This window comes from Neopelma chrysocephalum, unplaced genomic scaffold (genome assembly GCF_003984885.1).
Source record: "Neopelma chrysocephalum unplaced genomic scaffold, ASM398488v2 Primary Assembly neopelma1_23, whole genome shotgun sequence".
Lineage (NCBI taxonomy): Eukaryota > Metazoa > Chordata > Aves > Passeriformes > Pipridae > Neopelma > Neopelma chrysocephalum.
This window is the reverse complement of record NW_020897691.1, coordinates 23,179,690-23,200,181: the sequence shown is the minus strand read 5'-3', so window position 1 is coordinate 23,200,181 and position 20,492 is coordinate 23,179,690. Positions and strand designations below refer to the sequence as shown.

Below are 20,492 nucleotides of genomic sequence, written 5' to 3'. Positions count from 1 at the left end.
TTTGAAACACAGTAATTACACCATTTGGCTCTATCTGCATAGGCAAGGTCATTCTGTGCTACAACACAAGATGCAGCAGAGTTTAATCACTGCTAAATTCTTTGTTCAGACCATCCTGAGAGTTGAAGGCAAGCAGTACAAACGCTAGAAAAGCACGCAATAAAATTCTCAGTTCATTTGAAATTTTGCACTACAAAATTAAGCCACATCCAAACTGGTACCTGATACAGTTATTCCATAGCAAGGACAAATAGATCAGCAAGTTAATTTTCAGCAAGCGTCAGTTTCAGCTGGTAAAGTGTCTTTGGCTTTGATGCCTTTGAAGCAACATAAGCAACTTGCCAGATGCAGGTTTATTTAGTCAGATGTATAGTCAAGGCATAATCAATATCCAGCTCATGAGAACAGGGCCCCAGTGATGTGGTACCTTAGTGTACTGAGGGACCATGATGAGAAATCACTCTCATCTCCTATAAATGTAAGCTTTTTCCACAGCCCTCAAGATTTATTAGTCTAACAGCTAAAATATACCTCTGAAAGGAGACACCCGAGTCTATGAGACCCATTAGAAGCATGAAAGGGAGAAAAAGAACATTTCATGTGGGACAATATACAGAAACTGTGGTCTGACTATCACTAGTGGCTGTATAATCCTGTTAAGTGATACAAAAACCCCCAATGTATTTAGATACCATTGTCACTTTAAAATGTTTTTGTAGATCTCTCTACCCCTTTACACACAGTGCTGGGGCTTGAAAGTATTTTTTGGCACTAAGTTTAACATTTGAAAACCATAGCTCTCATGTTTTGATTTTTAACTATAGATGATACTGAGAATACCACAACTAGTGCCTTGTTTAATCTTCCTTCTGGAACAAAGTTTTAACATTTTGTATCAAACATTTTTTATTCCATTTTAATAGAGACTCAGATCCTGATCTTCTAGTCTTCTGGTGCATCTACGCTACATCTGTTAGTAAATAAAATATACAACCCAGGTACATTTCAGGGAGCACCTGATGCCTACAGCAGCTCCTAACAAACTTTCTTTAGAAAAATACTTTAACTTGTTCTCAGATGATTTAAAAGTCAGTTAGGAAGACAAGGTAAGTAATGCAACTTGATTTATTTATATGAAACTGGAACTGGTAAGAAAAAGTTTCAAGAAAATGGCTGTCGTGGTTTGAGCTCCTCCAAAAACCCACGACAATGGCTAATGTTTAAGCAACATTAATGATCAGTTTCTCTTATGATGTTTTACAATTGCTTGGAAGATTTTACCCACCATGAAAGTTTTCAGAAACTAATTCATGCAGTTCCTTCTACAGCAACTTGAAGCATAAGAAAATTGACCATCATTTTAAGTTCTTACCATACAAAGGAAAATCTTACTTTTGTCAATTAAATTACTTCTCAAAGACAAGAAGATGTTGATACATTTTGAGCCAGACAGGTCAACCATTTTCAACCCAGAATACCTACAGAGGGGATGTCACTGGAGTTAGACACTTTTTTCAGTCAAAAAGTTTTGGAAGGTAGATGAGAAGATGACAGTCAAACTGCACATTTGGAAACATGACAAACAGTTACTTTGTGTCAGTTTTGCTAAATTGTTCCTTTTGCTGTTTATGAAGCTAAAAATGTTTCCCTGATATTTTCTAAATAGCTAATTACAACTGAAAATACTCACATTTAAGAAGAAATTGCATGCTGCAGAGAGAAGAAAGGCAAGGCTTAAAAATGCACATGATGTTTTATATGGGACTATAGAACCTAAGTAGCACAATAGCATTTAAATCAAAACTGTTAGTGGGGAGAAAAGAGCTTTTAAACAAAACCAGTGGATTTAAAGCAAAATATTTCTTTATTGGGTTTTGCAGTGTTTTGCCTGAACTAGCAAGTCTTTCTTACAGGCAAGTTTTGCCTAACCAGCCCTCACTACATTCTTATTAGTGAATCAGATGGACAAAATACTTGTTTTCTGAGGGGAAGGGGCACATCTTAGCTTGCACACACTTAACTCTCACTTCCCTTCCATACTGTAGACAGGAAAGTAATCAGGATTGTACACTGGCAGAGAAAACTAAAAATCACAAAGGATGAATGTGTTGCACTCACAAACAGAGTTTGTTTAAAAAACAAAAACACACTCAAAACTTTACTCGCTTATAGCGATCTTTGTATGACGTAATTGCAGGCACAAGGAAATGCCACCTCTCCAGCTGAACAAGTGACTGTTGTCTGGATGACAATGAGCAAACGAGACTCTCTGAGATGTTTTTCTGCTGAATTCTTAAATCCAGCTGGCCTGTGGTCTTCTGTGACCACTCCAGTATACACATGGTCATTGCTATTGATTACCTTCAACTCCATAAAAAATATCTTCTGTCATAGCTATATACAACCCTGTGTGGCTGTTTCTGCAGAAATAGTTTCTACTGACTGTTTATAAGCATCATCTCAATGCCAAATCTGACCAGTTCTGCATCAGGAGCAATCTGATGTGGCATCTGGAGTGAGCAGATCCCCCAGCCAACTCACACTACAGTACTACTGGAGGCACATTTCTTCTAAAATTTATATTCTGCAGTTTTCTGTTAGGAAGATATTTGAGTAAATGAACTAGTGAATGAAGTAAATGAACTATAGAACGTCTTAAAGGTCTTTCACATGAGGGACTCTATTTTAAAAGTCCTCAGAACACTTACATGCTCAGATTTAATGTTCATTCAAAAGTTATCCTTTCTTAGATTTTTCTTTGTATGGATAATCAGTTTCTCTAATACCTAAAAAGTCCAGAAAGGGAAGGTATTTAGACATCTGACATGGTCATCATTGGTAGAAGATTCCAACTGCTCAAATTCACACAGTTGCAGTCACTGTAAGAGTGTGGCATAGGTTTGGAGAAGGGATAAAAGTGGCACAAAAATATTTGCTCTTCTTTTTTTTTTTGCAGGTGATCTAGAACAAAAATTTGAACTGGAAATAAGCCCCCTTTGTAATCAGCAGAAGGATACAATACCAAGCATACAGATTGGTAAGTATTTAATTCTCTTCATGTTTATCTCACTATGGCACAAGCTCAAAGAGAAGCTTTTCTCCACCACCCGCTCCACCCCACTCTAGTTGTGGATACCATAAGAGTTACAAAACATGTTCTAAATTAAAATGTTCAAAAAGAAACCTATCTAAGCCAAATGTTCAACAGAAAGACAAAGGAGTTATTGCACAGGGGAAAAAGTGTCCATGGAGAAAAATTGCAGCCAATGTGTGATTAAACACTGGTTACTTTCTTGTCTGAAATCTCAGAGGGATGCTGACTTTCACAGATTTTACTGTTACACATGCAGATAAAGCCATGTCTTGTCATGTATGCTGGTCAAAAGCTGTGCATTTCAAAAGGAATCCATGTCTGTTTGAGGGTTTATTGTTATTTCTTATCAGGGTTTTTGCCACTTACATTGCTCTCAAGGCACTCTGTGAACAGCTTTGTTGCTCATCAGGTGTCCCTTGTGTGTTTCCCCAGGGTTCATGACATACATCGTTGAGCCACTCTTTGAGAGGTGGGCCCAGTTTACAGGCGATACTCCCCTATCTGAAAATATGCTAAACCATCTCAGGAGGAACAAGGCCAAGTGGAGAAGCTTGCTCCACAAGCAACACAGCAGTAGTAGGAGCAATGACCACTCAGGTCAAGTGACTGGCAGCCAGGAACAGACTTTAAATGAAGAAGAGACTCCTTAGTGGCAGCTTTGCACTTTTCCTTATAGCACTGCTATCTCCGTTTTGGTCACAGCAGCAAGTAAGATCCCAAGTAGCCAGGAGCCTGTTGTTGAAACCGTGCGAAGGGAAGAAATGGCAAAGCAGAAGCTGTAAGGGTCCTCACCAACAAGCCCGAGGTTCTGCTGGTTTCTTTCTGATCCTCACGTTCCGTTCCTCTCCCCTCTCTTCGTCCTGCGCATGCCTGATGTCATCCATCACTCCTGACCACGAACTGTCCGAATGCGGAGTCCCAGTCAGTAGTAGTTACGGCTGCCGTGAAGTAGGGAGGATTCCTGAGAGAGAAGGGGAGACAGAGAGGTACTCTTGGTTATATATTCATTTACCACAAGTCATACTGTGACATATGTATATAGGCCCAGAGCACCACACATGTTCCAGGCTGGCAGCTGGGCTGCACATTAAACCACCAGCATCTTCAGCATCCAGAGGACACAGGCTGACAGATGGTGCTCACAGAGGGCAGAGAGAGTCTGGTTGTTTTAGTAATTAAAACAAAAACCTTTTTAACTTTTGTATTCTGTGCACTAAACAACAGATCTAAAAACCTTGGACTGAAGTTACTCTCTGTATACATGCCTCCAGTGTAACAAGGCTCATTTTGGTAATCATTTTTATGCCACTTTGGATAAAAGACGGGCATCTTCTCATTGCAAGGAACAGTATTCCCTCACAACCAAAAGGGAAGGTGTAGTACAGTCTAAACCTTTGAAACATGAACAGATCTATCTTTTGAGTACTGTTTCAAGTAACCTGTTTATATTCATATGTGTACATTTTCTGTAAATACAAAGCGCTACTGATTCCCATGCCAAAATACTGGAGTACTGTGGGATTGCTACCTGTAAAAACATTGGCACTGTGAACAGAATACTGTTAGTTTTAATACAAGAGAAAGCATTTGTAAATATGGTATAGAGTTTATTAATATACACCATTGTTTGTGGATAAAAGCCTTAACTTTTAGCATCCTTCATAGCTGCCAAAATCATATGATTACAAGATACGATTCTGAACTGCCTTTCCACTATCCAAGGTGTATCAAAGGTCATTAAGGAATGAAGTCTGGCAGGATAACTTCTTGAAAACTTCAAACACATTCCATATGGGTCCATGTTGTTAATCCATGGCACCTTGCACATTTGGTCTAGGCAAATGTTTCACAGAGCCTGAAGTTCAAAAAAACCCGAGCCTCACAGCAACACCACATGATTTGACAGTTCAACCTGATTACCATTTATTCAAGCGTGTGAATTTTTACTAAATAGCTTAGTGGTCTACAAAGCACGACATTCAGTAGTTCTGGAGTCCAGTTGTTTTCTCAAGAGATGTTGCAGTGTAGCTGATTTTTCCCCCCATTCCCTTCTTAGATAGCCAGTGTCAAAATGCATTTGTATTTTTCTTGTAATTTAAATAATACTTCAACTGACTTTTAGATTGGTCTCATCAATGAAGGAAAAAAATCTGTTGCAGTCAGACTATTAAGAAAAATCTCTTAACTGTCATAGTAGCTGAGGAATTTTCTATGATCTTGTGTTTGTGAAAGATACATGGCCTTAACTATGCCATAAACAACCTCAGTTTGGAAAGTCTTTATAAAACTTAAGCTTCCATCATTTCAATGAGATTGTATTCTCAAGTGGTAGTCCCCTTCTCCTCTGCCCCCAGTAAAAATAACTGCACTCAGGTGAAGTATAGTGTTGTAAACCTCCAGTACATCAAATCTGGATAGCTGTTTTCCAAAAGAACTAGCAGATATGGCCATATAATTATGTTTGGATGTGAATACCTTGAAGAGGTCAACAAAGAAAGAGCTATTTAAGTCGGTGTTTGAGAAAGATATTTACTCATAAAAGTGCAAGGGGAGATATAATAGATTTTTCTCAATTACAGGGGATATTGATAAGAGAAAGTTCATGCTCAGAAGGTGACTAATATGTTTAAAGGAAAATAAAAAGCATAAGTTTTAGTAAAGTATGTTTTACTCTAATTCTTTGTGTGTATCTTAAGAGAAAGAAGCTGAAACCCAGTGAAGTAGGAGGGTGGAAAACACTGTGAGAACAAAAAGCACTCCAAGAATGATGTTTTTCTTCCCCCTCTACTGTTACATAAGGTATAACCAGTAGAAAATCTCTTTCTTCCTCCCACTTCTAGATGAGACTCACATATTAGAAGGACCACAGCAAGCAGAGAGAGAGAGAGAGAGAGAGAGAGAGAGAGAGTTGTAATATAATTAAATTGTTTCTAACTACAGGATGTAATTTCTTCTTAACCACCTGATGGTAGGGGCAGAAGCATCGCCATTTTGCAGCTTTTTAGGTGTATCTTTCCTTCTGACAGATTTAGGACAATTATTAGGACATTACACAAGCAGTGTAATGTGCTGCTTAGAAGCACTTAAGTACATACAAAAGGATATAATTTCCCTTGTTTTGTCTTTTTACTAAGAAATGAAAGCCCTTTTCCTTCTAGTTCAAAGAAATTTTTTACAATGTTCTGAAATTTAGTTAAACAAACACAGTGTCTAGCAGCATAAAAAGCTCTTGACAGAGACATTGTTGAGCTGTTTCTGAAGAGCTTCCAGAAAATAGGTCCAGCAGGTACAAATGAAATTTTGTTACAGCTACATTAAACTCAAGCCTTTTTCTACAAGTGGAGCCTACAGTCCATTACAAGTTTGCTCTTACCAAGCTAAAACTTTTCAACTTTAAAAAGCTGCTCTGAAAATTGTGGGGGATTTTGGCACACTGATTTGCTAGATTTCATACCTGCTAGATTTCAGTCACCTTGTCTAATGACATAGTGCTTGAAATAGGTTCAGGGTGGCTCCAGCAATGCTTCTGTACTTGTGAGCCAAACCTATTACACAAATTTGGGTCTGGCCAGTTTGCCTCAGGTGTTCCAGACAGAGGTGTGCTGAAAAGTTGGGCTCTGGCAGCAGATTCCTGGCAGCCAAATTCACTGGGGTCTGTGATGCAAAGTGCTACCTTCTGATTTCCCTTAGAAGCCAAACAATGACCGATAACAGCCAATCCAACAACACCAGTGTTCAGTATATGTGGTTGTGATACACACTTGGTATTCTGTAGTTTGGAGGGCATTTCTGCACCAGGTTTTCTCCCCAGGATGCCAACAGAATGCTGATGCACAGAATATAAAAAACTATGCAGATAATACAGATTTCTGTGTTTTCAGCCCCATTAGCCACTTTACAGAAAGCCTTTGTACAGTGTTTTTCCTTCTTACTGGGCCAGTGCAGGTAAAAGATTTTGAAGTTTTTTTAAAACTGAGTTAAGGTTTCCATATATGGAAAGAAAAAGAAAACTACTAAAAGCAAGAGGTCAAAATGTTTTTATGGCTCACAACTGCAATTCATTTGATTAAAATCTAGCTTCTTTAAATGAAGATTTCATATCATCAAAGAAGAAATTTTGTATAATTAAGAACAATAATAAGTGATGATAAATGATAAGTGAAAATTTTAGGCTGGTTAAAATAATGCATACATATGCATTGTCAATAAGTCAAGATTTTACTTACCTTTGGGTTTTTAAGTGTCAATAGTCCAGCCACCAGCCAAAAGGACTATTAAAAACATGTATCTTTGGAATAAAGGAACAAAGAGAGGAGTAGCTGAAATGGAGTCTATGGAGGAAAAAGAAAAAAATAAAACACATGATCTGCCATTGTATCTAACCTAATCTACAACACAGGTCAATTATTTTTGTATGAACTTGTGATTTTCATGAAGAAAACCAAGACCTCCCCAATGATTAGTAGCAGTGAAAGCTGTTACCACAGTAAATAAGATATGCCCACTGCATAGCTATCTTACCAGCTTTTCCAGTCTGTGGTTGAAATTTCTGTTAAATGTTTCTGTCAAATTAGACACAAAATGCACACCAGCCCTTCCGAATGGATTCTTCTAAGAAAGGAGAAACACTCAAGTAGTTACAATTTTATTTTCAGGTACCAGCCAGGGTACCAGCCATAATTTATAGCCTGATATTTTAAGTCACTCAGCTGAGTTGTCCATAAAATATGCCCATTCTTCTCCTCATACCACCATCCCCCACTCATGGCCCACAAAAATCAATAATTAAATTTGAATGAAGATCCTGCAAATCCAAAAAAAGCCACCCCAAACAGAAACAAAACAAAACCACAAGGCAAGTTTCATGCCATGAATATGTATTCAAATTACTTTGATTGGTGCAAACTGTTACTCTATTATTTGTTTCTATAATCCATCCAATATTTTAGGTACATAAACTTTTAAGTGCAGAGCATAAGTTTGACTTGGATGTAAAATATATTCTGCTTATCTTTGAATTCAAGATTGTATATGTCATGTTTATTGTAAAGCATTTTATATATACATATTTGCATATCTTAGACAACTCTTTGGGCCAAAAACTGGTCCCCTCAACTTCACTGGGACCAAGAATCAGCCCCCGTATGTGCGTATATATGCCATATGCATCATTCTGAAAGGAAGCACTAGATTGTGTGAAAATGCTGTGACTGCTATGCAGTGATGCCAAGAGACTTAACTGTATCTTTTTTAACATACTGCTGTAAGTATTCATCATGTCAAAGAATGACAACTAATAAAAAAAAAGAAGTGTCTCAAGTTCTTTGATAAAGCCAGTTGATTGAAGCATCTCCTTAGTTTGCAGAAAACATCCTGGTTTGACAAAACAGCAAAATTCCTGCTGCATCCATCCTCCCACTGTCTCTCCTTCTTACCAGCAGAATAATCCCTTTCCTAGTGCGCTGTTTCTGAGAAGAACTTTTCTCTAAATTTACCCTTAGCCTTGCTGTATGAATTTAAATGGACTTACGAGCAAGAAAAGTATTTCCATATAGTTTTCCTAAGCATATAGTAAAAGGATTTTCAAGCCCCAGGAAAAATGTCTTCCTGTTCAAGTATTTAAAGAAGAGAGAGTTGTCTTTTACTATTGTTTCAGTTCCAGTAATGAGTTCTCCTTCCTATCATTGGTCAATGTCCATTTTCTCATTTCTCAGTTTCAGACCATATTATTTATATGTGCAAAATGACAAAGGCTTTTGAAGTTTAATTGAAAATATGAAAAGCATTAATGTTCTACACCGGTAATTATTTCTGAGTGAGAAATACTTAATATTTGTCACTTCAGGGACTTGACTTTGACACATCTTTAAAGCCAGAATTTATTTGTACATCAGATCTTTAGTAACAACACTCACGTGGTTTGTGCCATGCGAATACTACAATTGAATCAAATATAGGAGCTGGAAATATATTTTTGAGTTAAGTGCTATTTAGCCAACATTTTAAATTTATTTTCCTTAAAAAAACCACCCTTCAGAATCATAAGAAGTTTTTTCATATGTCCCCCAGACGCAAGTTGAATTGCAGAATGCACTCTAGAATGAAGCCCCTTAGAGATTAGGGATGGAGTTGTGATGGTTTCTCCAGGAGCAGTTTTACACAGTCAGCATTGGAAAACCACTCAGTTTTCCATAACAGCTTTAACAGTGTTATTTTCAAGTACAGTTAAGTCAATACATGTTCCCACTCTGCACAGACATTGGATGGATGGATGCTGATGTTTAATGGTTCAAAACAAATAACGTACACTAGCAAGTTGAAATGTATGAATGAACAACAAAAGGAAAAATAGTTATATGGCAATATTTTTGTCCTGGCCAAATACTTAACTGTGCTTTAAAGCTCAGGTGGAGAATCTTGGAAATATAACTATTCATTAAGAAAAGAAACAATGCAATATGCAAGTGACAAACAATTATTTAGGTGACAGACACTCCTTTTACCTCTCCAATGTCCACCACAGTCCAATCCTCTCCAAGATAAAACAAGTGCAGTTACAAAATACACTGTTTTTAGCAACAAAGCAGGTTTATGGTGTCTCCACTTCTACTCATCTCTATCTTTCAATGATGTTGTATACAGTACAGTCTCAAACAGCTATTTAGGTACAGACAGATAGAAAATAAACCACAGGATAGGAAAAGGCTTTAAAAAAAAAAGGCTCTGCCAGTAAAACCAATGCATCCTTACTATATATATCCTGGGGTAGTTTGGATCTCAGGCAGAGTTATACTAAACAGCATGCAACACCTTAATCCGAGACAATTGAAATTTTCTACCAGCGGCACCACCTCCTAAAAGCTACCTTGGGTGTCTACACAGGGCTGTGTAGACCTACGCACATAAGGAAGTGAGTATCACAACAGCAGATAAATTTTGTGTCAGATTTTATAGTAATACACTTTAGAGAGAAGATTTGAAACTTGTACCCTACAGAGCTCTAAATATATTGTACTAGATTACGAAGGGGATCTGGGTGTCTTACGAAGTTGTAACTAAAATGGAGTATTAGAATTCATACAGAGGAGTTGTCCTATTATTTCTACCACTCCTACTACCCAGAGATAAATTCAATGCCATCATTTGCATACCAATCATCCCTCTCTAGAAAGTGCAAGTACAAGAGTGGGAAGTGCAAAGGGTGGCAAAAAGTAATTTGAATCACGAAAAACCTCCAGAAAGGAGAGACAGAGGAAAAAAGACTCTAGCTTCATTAGTACCATGTATTAAAAAAAACCCAGAACATTTGGGCAGACTGAGAGCTTCTGCTTTCCCCAGATCAAAACACAGGTAAAAGAAAGTAAAGCAGTACATATGGAAGTTGTTGCCCCAAGAATACATTAACCTTTAACCACATAGTAAAGTTTAAAAGAACATTGAACATTTATATGAACAAAAAGAAAATTCATGGTTACAAATAAATATTACTAACATCATAATCCTGAAGAAAATGCACTATAATACTTAAATCCACCTTTAGTTTAAAATGATGCTTTCCTGCCCTACTCATGCAGCTTAGCAGCTGTTCCAGTTCAAATCCAGACTTTCCATTTTTATGTGCAGAGGATTCCTATGAGCTTAGCTCATTCATAAGCATATTTATGAAAGAGATATAGTTACCAAAAAGAAAAATCTAGTGCTACACCTACACATGCCCAGCCTCATTTCTATAGCCAGACCTACCAACACCTGCAGACAAATGCAGGGGTAGTCATGTCAGGCAATCAAAATCCAAAGAAAATAGGAAGTACTGAAACATATGGTAGATTCAAAGGCAGATTCAAAAAGAAAATATTGTCCCAAAGACCCCTTGTCTGGATCTTTCATGTTTTGCATTGGACAAATATATTTCAAGTCAATCCTTAGAAGGAGGAGAAGAAAATAGATATATTGGTATCATCAACTGAGACCAAAACATGAGTGGAATTACTTTGTTTAAAATGTACTGTTTTGCTGGGACAAGGTTCCAAGTATACAAGTACTTCAGGACTTGGACACTGTCCTCTATGGTACCTGTGCACAACACATTTATTTCCCCCAGTGTATCAGAAAAGTCACCACCACCAGTTCTACCATTTCTGCATGAAACATTAAGAAGTGGTCATCTGCACTACGTGCTTTGAAGTATCTTTTATCAGCACTAACACTGAATTAAGATGCACATGGATGTCTGTGCCAACTGCCAACTGTGCAGCTCCCACATTAAAAGGAAATCTTCCTCAACAATGCCAGTAGCTGAAGACTGCCTATGTAAAGACAGATCTTAAACAAATCAAGAAACATAAGGAAGATCTGGGATGGGTACATCAGCCACTCAAAACAGCTAAGTGACATTGGCACATTGTATACTTCAGGTGCATAAAGGTGTGTACAAGAGTTTTAACATAGCAAATATACTTCCGTCATTTATCTTCATTATAGCTACAAAGATAATACACACAGAAATTATATCACCTGAAGGTATTAGTGAATTAAAGTGAAGAAACCTGGAAAAAAAGCTGTATAGTTGACTTCCTTCTGTACTCAATCCTCAAATTCTTTGTTTGGTCAATCAGGAGTCCTATCTGGAGATGACTAAAAATGGCTATCAAGCCTCATTTTTATCTTCTTGGATCTCTTGCCCCCACTTCCCTCCTCTGCATACCTAATTATGGTCAGCTTCTTGAAAACACCAACTAATCAGAAGCAACACAAAAAAATAATTTGATTTGGGAAATTATGGTATTTATTATGTTTCCAATCATATGTTATGTTCTTTTAAAAAGCAGTGTGATTTCCCCCCCCTCCGGAAAAAAAGGAATTCTTTCTTCTCTGAGATGCTCTGGATTGGGCTAGAAGAGAAAAAGTTCAGAAATGCAGAGTATCTCATGCAAGAAAGCCACAGCAAGAAGTTCACAGCTCACTTGGAGAATGCAGCAAGTAAATAAAATTCTTGTGAGCCTTCATTGTCAGCCAGACATGAGAGGGGCCTAAGAGACTTTACTACAACTCAGAATGGTATTAAGTGGAAGCAAGAACTCGTATGCAAGGGCACAACCCCTTTTTTGTTTTCTGTCTTCCTTGATAATTTCTGTGTTCTCCCTTGATAAAACTATGGAGGTTTTATTGTAATAAAGCCTGATTTTTTGATTTCAACAGAAACAGTTTCCTGAGGCTCAGATCCGCTTCAATTCCTGTACCACTTTTTATTAAGCATACTTTACTATAGTATGAAATATTTTCTTTTTTTTTAAGAGCATTTCAGTTTTATGGAACAGTAGTTAATAATATTACTATTAATGTTTGCTTAGGATGGAGCATAAAAAAGTGTCTGGACTTCAGCTGCCTTTTGCCAAATCCTCCATCTGCCCAAGACCTAAAGATATTGCAATATAATCTTGTGTTACCAACAATCTCCATTTTCTTTTGAACGGTTCCACTACTTAGGCTTATATGTTGGCAAGTTTGAAATATAAACTACTAACAAAATGATCTGACATTTTGACTATGGCAACTCAACAGTCACATTGTATGTGAAATGCTAGATAAATTTATTTATTTGCACTGTGGCTAAATTTCGGAGCACTCTAGTTATGGATTAGGACACCACAAGGGTCCCCACTGCTCCCACCTTAAGTCTTCACAATAGAAATAATCTAAAAACAGGTTCAAGAAGAAAACAGTTCAAGAAGAAAACCACCACAGATCATGTAGAGAGCTAGATGTGAAAGGACAGCTTTTACTTCAATGCTAAAGGAGCATAACTTCTATGGTTTTGTGGAAAAAGCAAATTGATCACCTCCAAGTACCTTAAAAAAACCTGTTCATCTTGTTGGGTTTCTGATTTCTATTTTTTTTTTCATTTATTCCCTCACCAATCCAACTGCAATTCTTTCTTTCTGATACTTCAGTGTCATTAATTTAAAGGGAGAGCTTACATTATCACTCTTGAGTTACTTGACAGTTTCAAGTTTTGCCTGTGGGTGTTATATTGCTCTCAGGGACATCTTATATAATAATGCAGATATCATTTTTTAGCTGGCACAGCACATCTATAAACTTAAATTTTACTGAGATCCATGACAGAATGAAATCTTCTCAAATAGCTGAATATCAGCAAGGAGTTTGAACCTTCAAGCGTAGCACAAGCTCCTCCCTCTGCGAAACTAATACTTTTGAGATTAAAACAAATATGTTAGTGAGAGCTGTTCTCTTTTTAAGACAACCTATGATAAATACACCAGAAAATAAACATCAGGGGCTGAGAAGGAAGGCACCATTGTCAAAAAGTGACAATTGTTTTACTCCATTGGTTCACTGTAGAACTACCTTTGGGTTCTACTACAGAGAGTAAATAAAGAGTCACCAATTCCCACTGTGAATGTCCTACTTATTACTGAAATGCACTCTTATTTAAATTATTCTAGTTTTCCCTTCCTACGACTGGTTAGTATTATATTTCTCTCTGTCACAAAAAGAGGCTTCTAGCACTTTTTTTTTGTCTCCATGCATTCACAGACAAGTCACTGCAAACAGATTTTCTGTTTCTGAAATAATACAGTGGCAAAACCAATAAGTTTGAATGAAACTCCTTTGTAGTTCTCCAACTGACTGTACTAGTATGTATTTTTTCTCTGAAGACCTAACCTGCTCTGGCATTATCACTATGGCCTTTTGCCATCATTCACATCTTCATTATTTTTCTCAATGTAATTTCTGGTTTTAATTATCGACAAATTTTGCCACTTATTTAATTACTAAAAATATCAAACTGCATTAACCCAGCACCATTCTCTATAATCCTAGTAGAAATACTTCCTTTCAGTGATTACTATTATCTGCCAGTTAATCAGTTCTACATCCATTTAACATCTACTCTGTGGGTAATATGAATGCTATATTTAATTTACACTATTCTATTATAGCTATTTTTGTGAAAGATGATTTAAAAGATCTGTTTTACAATGAAGTCACATGAGATCACTCCTGTTATATAAGTATTTTCAACTCTGCACTAGGATCCCATCATACAGAATTTTTGCCTAGAATTGATACATGCTAATTGATCTACAGGCACGTGGTTTACCTCACCTTTCTTAAAAAGAAAACTTAGGTGACACAATAATTTTCCGAACGTCTGTGTTACTTCAAGGCTTATTCAAAGTAAATAGAAAAGGCCATATATGTCCTTCAGCCAGCTTTCTTAGAATTTGCAGATTCAAATTGCTTAACCATCTACAGCTTAGAGCTATTTTTTTTTAAGTAAGCAGTTTAACTTACTCCTCCATCACAGAATTACATCAGTGGTAGTGAGCAACCCTGCTTTTTCTGAAGTAAATACATTTCACTTTTCCTAAAATCTATGCAATTCCTCAGTGAGATTTTGATTCTTGTTTAAGCAATGGAATGGCAACTTCAAAATGAAAGTGCCAGTGCCATTAACAGATGTGATGTTCATGATCCTCAACTTGTATTGGGTTAGCTATTTATGATTATCGTGCATAGCGAAGTTCTGGGCACACACCATTTTCTTCAAAATCACTAGGTCTTGACTGCGAGACCTGTATGCTGAACAATGACAAAGGACTTAGTTCCATGGTCAAGACGCAACAACATTTCTCCATAGCTTTTATTACATTAGAGAGGAGGAAAAAGGGAGTATAGGGAAGAAAAATATTTTGAGTTTGTACAGATGTGTAGAAATAGCACAAGTTACTGTGGGTTCCCCAGGCAACTACTAGCTTAGAGGACTGTTAACATACTCTTCTCCTAGCAACAGCACCAAGAGCACACAAAGCATGAAGCAGGATCTCCCAAATTCTGTTTATTTAGCTTACCTATGTCAATATATTTTAAATATATTCTTTTATTTGTGACCTCAAAAATCTAATTTAACATAAAAAACTAGATCAGTAATAAACTAGGTTATAGAGCAGATTATTTGGTAGACATAAATCTCACTAGCAGCCTCATTGTTCTAACATACTAAATACAAAGTATACTCTTCAAATCTGAAAGAAAAGGCTATGCCACTACTGAGAAATAATAAATGGGCTGAGGATTTGATAGAAGTTTGGCAAAAAAAGACTCCTCAGAAACATAACAAATAAAACTTTAATATAATTCATATACATGCAGACAGTGCATATGAGAGGAATAGACAGGAGAAGCAAACACAGATGAAAGACATCAGAGCGGTCAAATAAATAGATAGGAAAAGGGGCTGTTGATAAAGCCCATATTTCATCTGAGTCAAGACAAAGTAGAACTTCAAACTAGCTATTTTTACTTTCACCAAATACTGAGTTTCAGATTACTTTCCCACCATACATACTGGTAATAAATTAAAAACAAAAACATTGAGCTTGACCTATCTTCAGAAACACTTCCTCACAAGCAAGGAAACAGCATTACAAAACAGTCTGACTTATCAAGCCTGCCCCAATAGATGACAGTCAAACATGGTATGTAAGTCAAGCAAAAATATCTACTAGAAAAAGCATAATGGAAAAAGATGAGTAAAATACCAGCCAGACAAAATTAAGTAAGAAACAACAGACTATGCATATAAAAAACCAGTATTGTAAAGGACAGAAACTCCTCACACTTCACTAGTAGAACACACAACCTCTGATATTTCAAAACTATTAACCTAGATTCCTACAGCTCTCACTATAGAAAAAATAAGACAGACACTCACAGGTTGTAAAATGTAAGGTGACAATGCATCAACCAACCATAAGGCAACAATAACATGGGAACAAACTAGAACTAAGCTCATTTCAAATTTCTTCCTAGTCCTCCTTTACACCACCAGCTGTTGCTCAGTGGCAACTGTCTCCCAGCAAACACAGCTGCTGTGTTACGGCATGAGAACTGTAAAGTAAAAGAGACAAGCAGGAACAATCTGTTTAACTTTACCTGTTAAGTAAAATGCAGAGTACCAAAGAGAAAGCACAGATGGCAAGAATAGACATCTTAAATGCACAAGTCCTCCACAGTTCAAGGTGATAGGATGGGCAAGATGTTCCTTATTTGAAAATATGTAGATGAATACTTCTTTTCACTCTAGCAGCTCTGCTGAAGCTGACAGCGATGCATAAGCCTTACTGAAGGTTAAACTTTGCCCAGCTCTGCAAACATATACTTGCCCAGCTTTATGAATGCACCTAAACTCGTTCAAGTCATTGTGTACCCGTGACAAGCAATGAATGTCTGTTCACAGAATAGTATAGTCCTTCAACTGAAAGAAAAAAATGTGAATTTTTATGCCCCATAGTCACTCTGACTTTTTATCAGTAAGAAGCAGCACATTTTCACCTCTATCATCTCAAAGTTATTTATACAAATCCCTGCAATTCTGTGGCAGTGCTCATTATATGTGTACTGCAACACAAAGAGAAATTTTCTCCCATGGCCATTTTACATGGGATAAGAGAGGATATTTTTTCAGGAAAAGAAAGCCGGATGAAGCTCTTCTCTCTTCTCTAACTTAACACTTAAAATCTCCAGCCCATTCTTCCAGAAAGCGAAGTAGCAGATTTATTTTGTGAAGAGAATAAACTAGCCTGGTGTTGCCTTATATTAATGTGAATGCATAAAAATACAGTTCGCCATAATGCTAGTAAGTTAGAATCATGTACCTCTACAATTTAGTGAATACCAGTATAAAGATAAAAACATAAAGGGATCAAAATTTTGTTGTTCGACTTAATACTGACAAGTAGAATTACTTTTAAATTCAAGACTTGCAGCATAGATCCAGTATAACACTGCTCTCTTGTGGTTAAATACATGAAGTTCGTCTGTAGAATGTAACAACTATTTACATCAATTATTTTTAAAAATTTTCAAAGGTATTTTAATCTAAGACAGTTTTTGATGATCAGGAGTTTAAAGCAACCAGTGCCAACTCAACTCCTGCACACTATATGCTTGTCTCCATTACCTAAAGAGAGAATTCAAACTCCTGCTTTTGATTCTCTATTCCACTGAAATTAATGCCTACATGAGCCTTAAACAAAAGGTATGCATACACCCATCCCAATAACAATGAAAATGAAAATCTGACCCTTCTTGCTGACGTACATAAATAATTTGTTTTTAAAGCCTCCTTCAGCCTTCCAGGCTCAAAAAAAATGTAAGCAGAAAGTAAAATGTAAAGAGGAGTAGCAACATAGCTGGAACAAAAGCACTATGCTGTTTTTCTTTCAATGTGCAAAAAAAAAAAAAAAATTAAAATTCCCATTCCAGGAGAGATCCTGCTGACAGGCTTTTTGGGAGAAATAATAAATAACAAAATAAGGGCCTTTTGATTATTATAATCAAAATTTGTAAATAATCTGGCCAAGTAATACTGAAATGTGCAAAATATTTCTCAAGTCGAAGCTGTCACCTTTAGCCTTATCCACAATACAATTTTAGATATTGTTAAAACTATCACCACAGTTCATGATTGGGTTCCTAAACAAAATGTTTCAAGCCATAACTATGGAGCATTTCAGTGATTGTAGCAAATCACTGAAACACTTACCAACAGCAAGAGAGGAAAAAGCCTATCAAAGACCATTCCAGATTGTACCTTTCACATTTGTCTAACCGCAAGAAACAAAAGCAGAATAATTTATACAAACAGATTCAAACATTAACTCATGTCTTTTTTCTTTTTACATTCTTTTTTCTCCTGTACACTTTACAACTCTCCTACAAAAACTCTATACTAACTATCCAATACCTCTTCTTTTTTGATATACTTTAAATGTAGAGTAACATCAGCTTCATACTTCAAAGTGTTTTGAATAATAATGAAAATTCCCCTCTTTATACATTGATGATTTACAACAGGTATCTTATTCTTTCTAGTCAAGCTACATGCTTCCTCTTCAAATCTTTGAAATTAAATTGCCCTTCTCTGGACACGCTCCAGCACCTCAATGTCTTTCTTGAAGTGATGGGTCCAAAAGTGAATACAGGATTCAAGGTGCAGCCTCACCACTGCTGAGTACAGGGGAAAAAACATTGCCCTGGTTCTGCTGGCCACACTATTGCTGATACAAGCCAGGATGCCATTGGCTTTCTTGCCCCCCTGGCACACTGCTGGCTCACATTTGGCCACTGTCAACCAGCACCTCCAGCTCCTTTTTCGCTGAGCTGCTTTCCAGACACTTTCTAAGAGTCAACTTCAGCCTTTGTAATAAGATATCAGAAATAGAATATCACAAGTTAAAAATTAATCTATCTGAAGAAGACTCACTAATAGCTATGCGCCTTTCTACATATACTTAGCAAATTGAGAGATTGACAGGTCACCCTATCATAGAGGGAGATCAGGTTGGTCCAGAAGGACCTGCCTTTTATAAACCCACGTGGGCTGGGCCTGATCCACTAGTTGTCCTATATGTACCAAATGGTGACACTCAAGACAACCTGCCCCATGACCATTCCCAGCACTGAGGTCAGACTGACAGTCCTGAAGTTCCTCAGATCCTCCTTGCAACCCTTCTTGTAGATGGGTGTCACACTGGCCAACCTCCAGTCATCTGGGACCTCCTTGGTTAGCCAGGACTGATGACAAATGATGGAAAGTGGCTCAGTGAGCACTTCCACCAGCTCTGTCCATACCCTTGGGTGGATCCCATCTGGCATGATAGACCTGTGTGTGTCCAAGTGGTGTAGCAGGTTGCGAACCTTTACTCTTGAATTACTGGGGCTTAATTCCATTCTCCCTGTCCCTGTCTTCCAGCTCGGGGGGGCTGGGTACCCAGGGACTAAGTGGTCTAGCTATTAAAGACTGAGGCAAAGGCAGCATTAAGTAGTCCAGCCTCTTCCTCATCCTTTGTAACTATGTTTCCCTCCACATCCAGTAAAGGATGGAGATTCTTCTTGGCCCTCCTGTTATTGTTAAAGTATTTATAGAAACATTATAGAAACATTTTTATTGCCTTTTACTTCAGTAGCCAAAGTTCTAGTTGGGCTTTGGCCCCTCTAATTTTCTCCCTTCCTAATCTCACAACATTGTTACAGTCTTTCCGAGTTGCCTGACCCTTTTCCCAGCCGTCATAAGCTCTCCTCCTTTTCCTGAGTTCCAGTCAAAGCCCCCTGTTCAGTGAGGCTGGTCTTCCCCATCAGCTCATCTTACAGACCGCAGGAATGGCCCGCTCCTCTCCTTTAGCATTTCCTTCTTGAAGAATGTCCATCTTTCCTGGACTTCTTTGCCTTTCAGGATTGCCTCCCAGTAGATTCACTCAACCAGTCTTCTAGACAGGACAAAGTCTGCCCTGCAGAAGTCCAAGGCAGCAGTTCTGTTGACTCCTCTCCTTACTTCTCCAAGAGTTGAAAACTATCATTTTGTGATCACTGTGCCTAAGGTGCCTCCAACCATCACATCACTCACCAGTCTCTCTCTGTTTGCACACAACAGGAGCAGCGAGGCACCTTCCCCACACAGACGTCCAGCAATAATGCTCTAAAATATCACACACGATCAATAGATTATTTAGATAAACCTGGAAGGTAATACACATGTAGGTGAAGTCAGTGGCTGCAGACATTGCTTAACATTGGGACATCGCTTGCTTCAGTAGTCTTGCCTGCATAACCTTCTTTCCCCAAGGCATCTGATCAGTAACTCAAGGCTAACTTGTTTAGCAGGTTCCCTAATATAATATATATAATTTTACTATTTAGTTAGGACTAAAGAACAATGCAATTAATTCCTGACAACAAGAATAAACTGAGGGCAGTGAATACTGTTTCATATTCTCTGCTCTGCCTTTACCCAAAAACTCTGTACCTACACGTGCAGAGAGAAGACAGATTATACATTAATTGTCCCTCACAAGTAGTGAGTATCTGGACAGGTCTGGTATATTATAGGAGTATATCAGCAGAGACATTCTGATAGTTCAGGTAATTGTATTAGACTCCTTGTATTATATTAGACTCCTTGTAATGGGAAGCTCACTCAAATCTTCAAGGATCTCCTAGAGGAAAATCTGTAAAACCGTTTTTAAAGGATTGCATTGTACTTTTCCTTCTCACCCTATTTACTCAAAATATTTGAAACATTTACCCTTGTTTCAATTTTATCAACTGGAAAATTGGATATACTTATACATATTTTATAGGCTTTTTAGAGGAAAACCAAAACCAACTTTCATCCAGAGACCACCCCAGCAACCCTCGAAGGAAGAGATGCTGCCCAAAAATTCATCGTGAGTGGTAGGAGAGTAAGTTTTTCAGATTTCTTCAGTGATAGAATAAGAAGGCATAGCCTTTCACAGGATTGTTCCAGCAGATCAGTAGAGCACTCGTGTTCGTGAGTCTCTTCCTCCTCTCTTGTATTAATAGCACAACTGTT

The 20,492-nt window shown here is 37.5% G+C and overlaps 1 protein-coding gene across 2 annotated transcripts in view; it reads left to right on the top strand.

Annotated features, from left to right (window-relative positions):
• The window catches only part of PDE7B (phosphodiesterase 7B), a 186,003-nt gene extending 177,590 nt beyond the window's left edge, over positions 1-8,413 (top strand). For both annotated transcript variants that reach the window (XM_027690444.1, XM_027690435.1), the window contains 2 exons: positions 2,957-3,037; positions 3,527-8,413. In XM_027690444.1, coding sequence (XP_027546245.1) covers positions 2,957-3,037; positions 3,527-3,744 — 299 coding nt within the window. In that variant the 3' untranslated portion in view covers positions 3,745-8,413. The remainder of the gene's footprint in view (positions 1-2,956; positions 3,038-3,526) is intronic.
• The last annotated feature ends 12,079 nt before the right edge of the window (positions 8,414-20,492 follow it).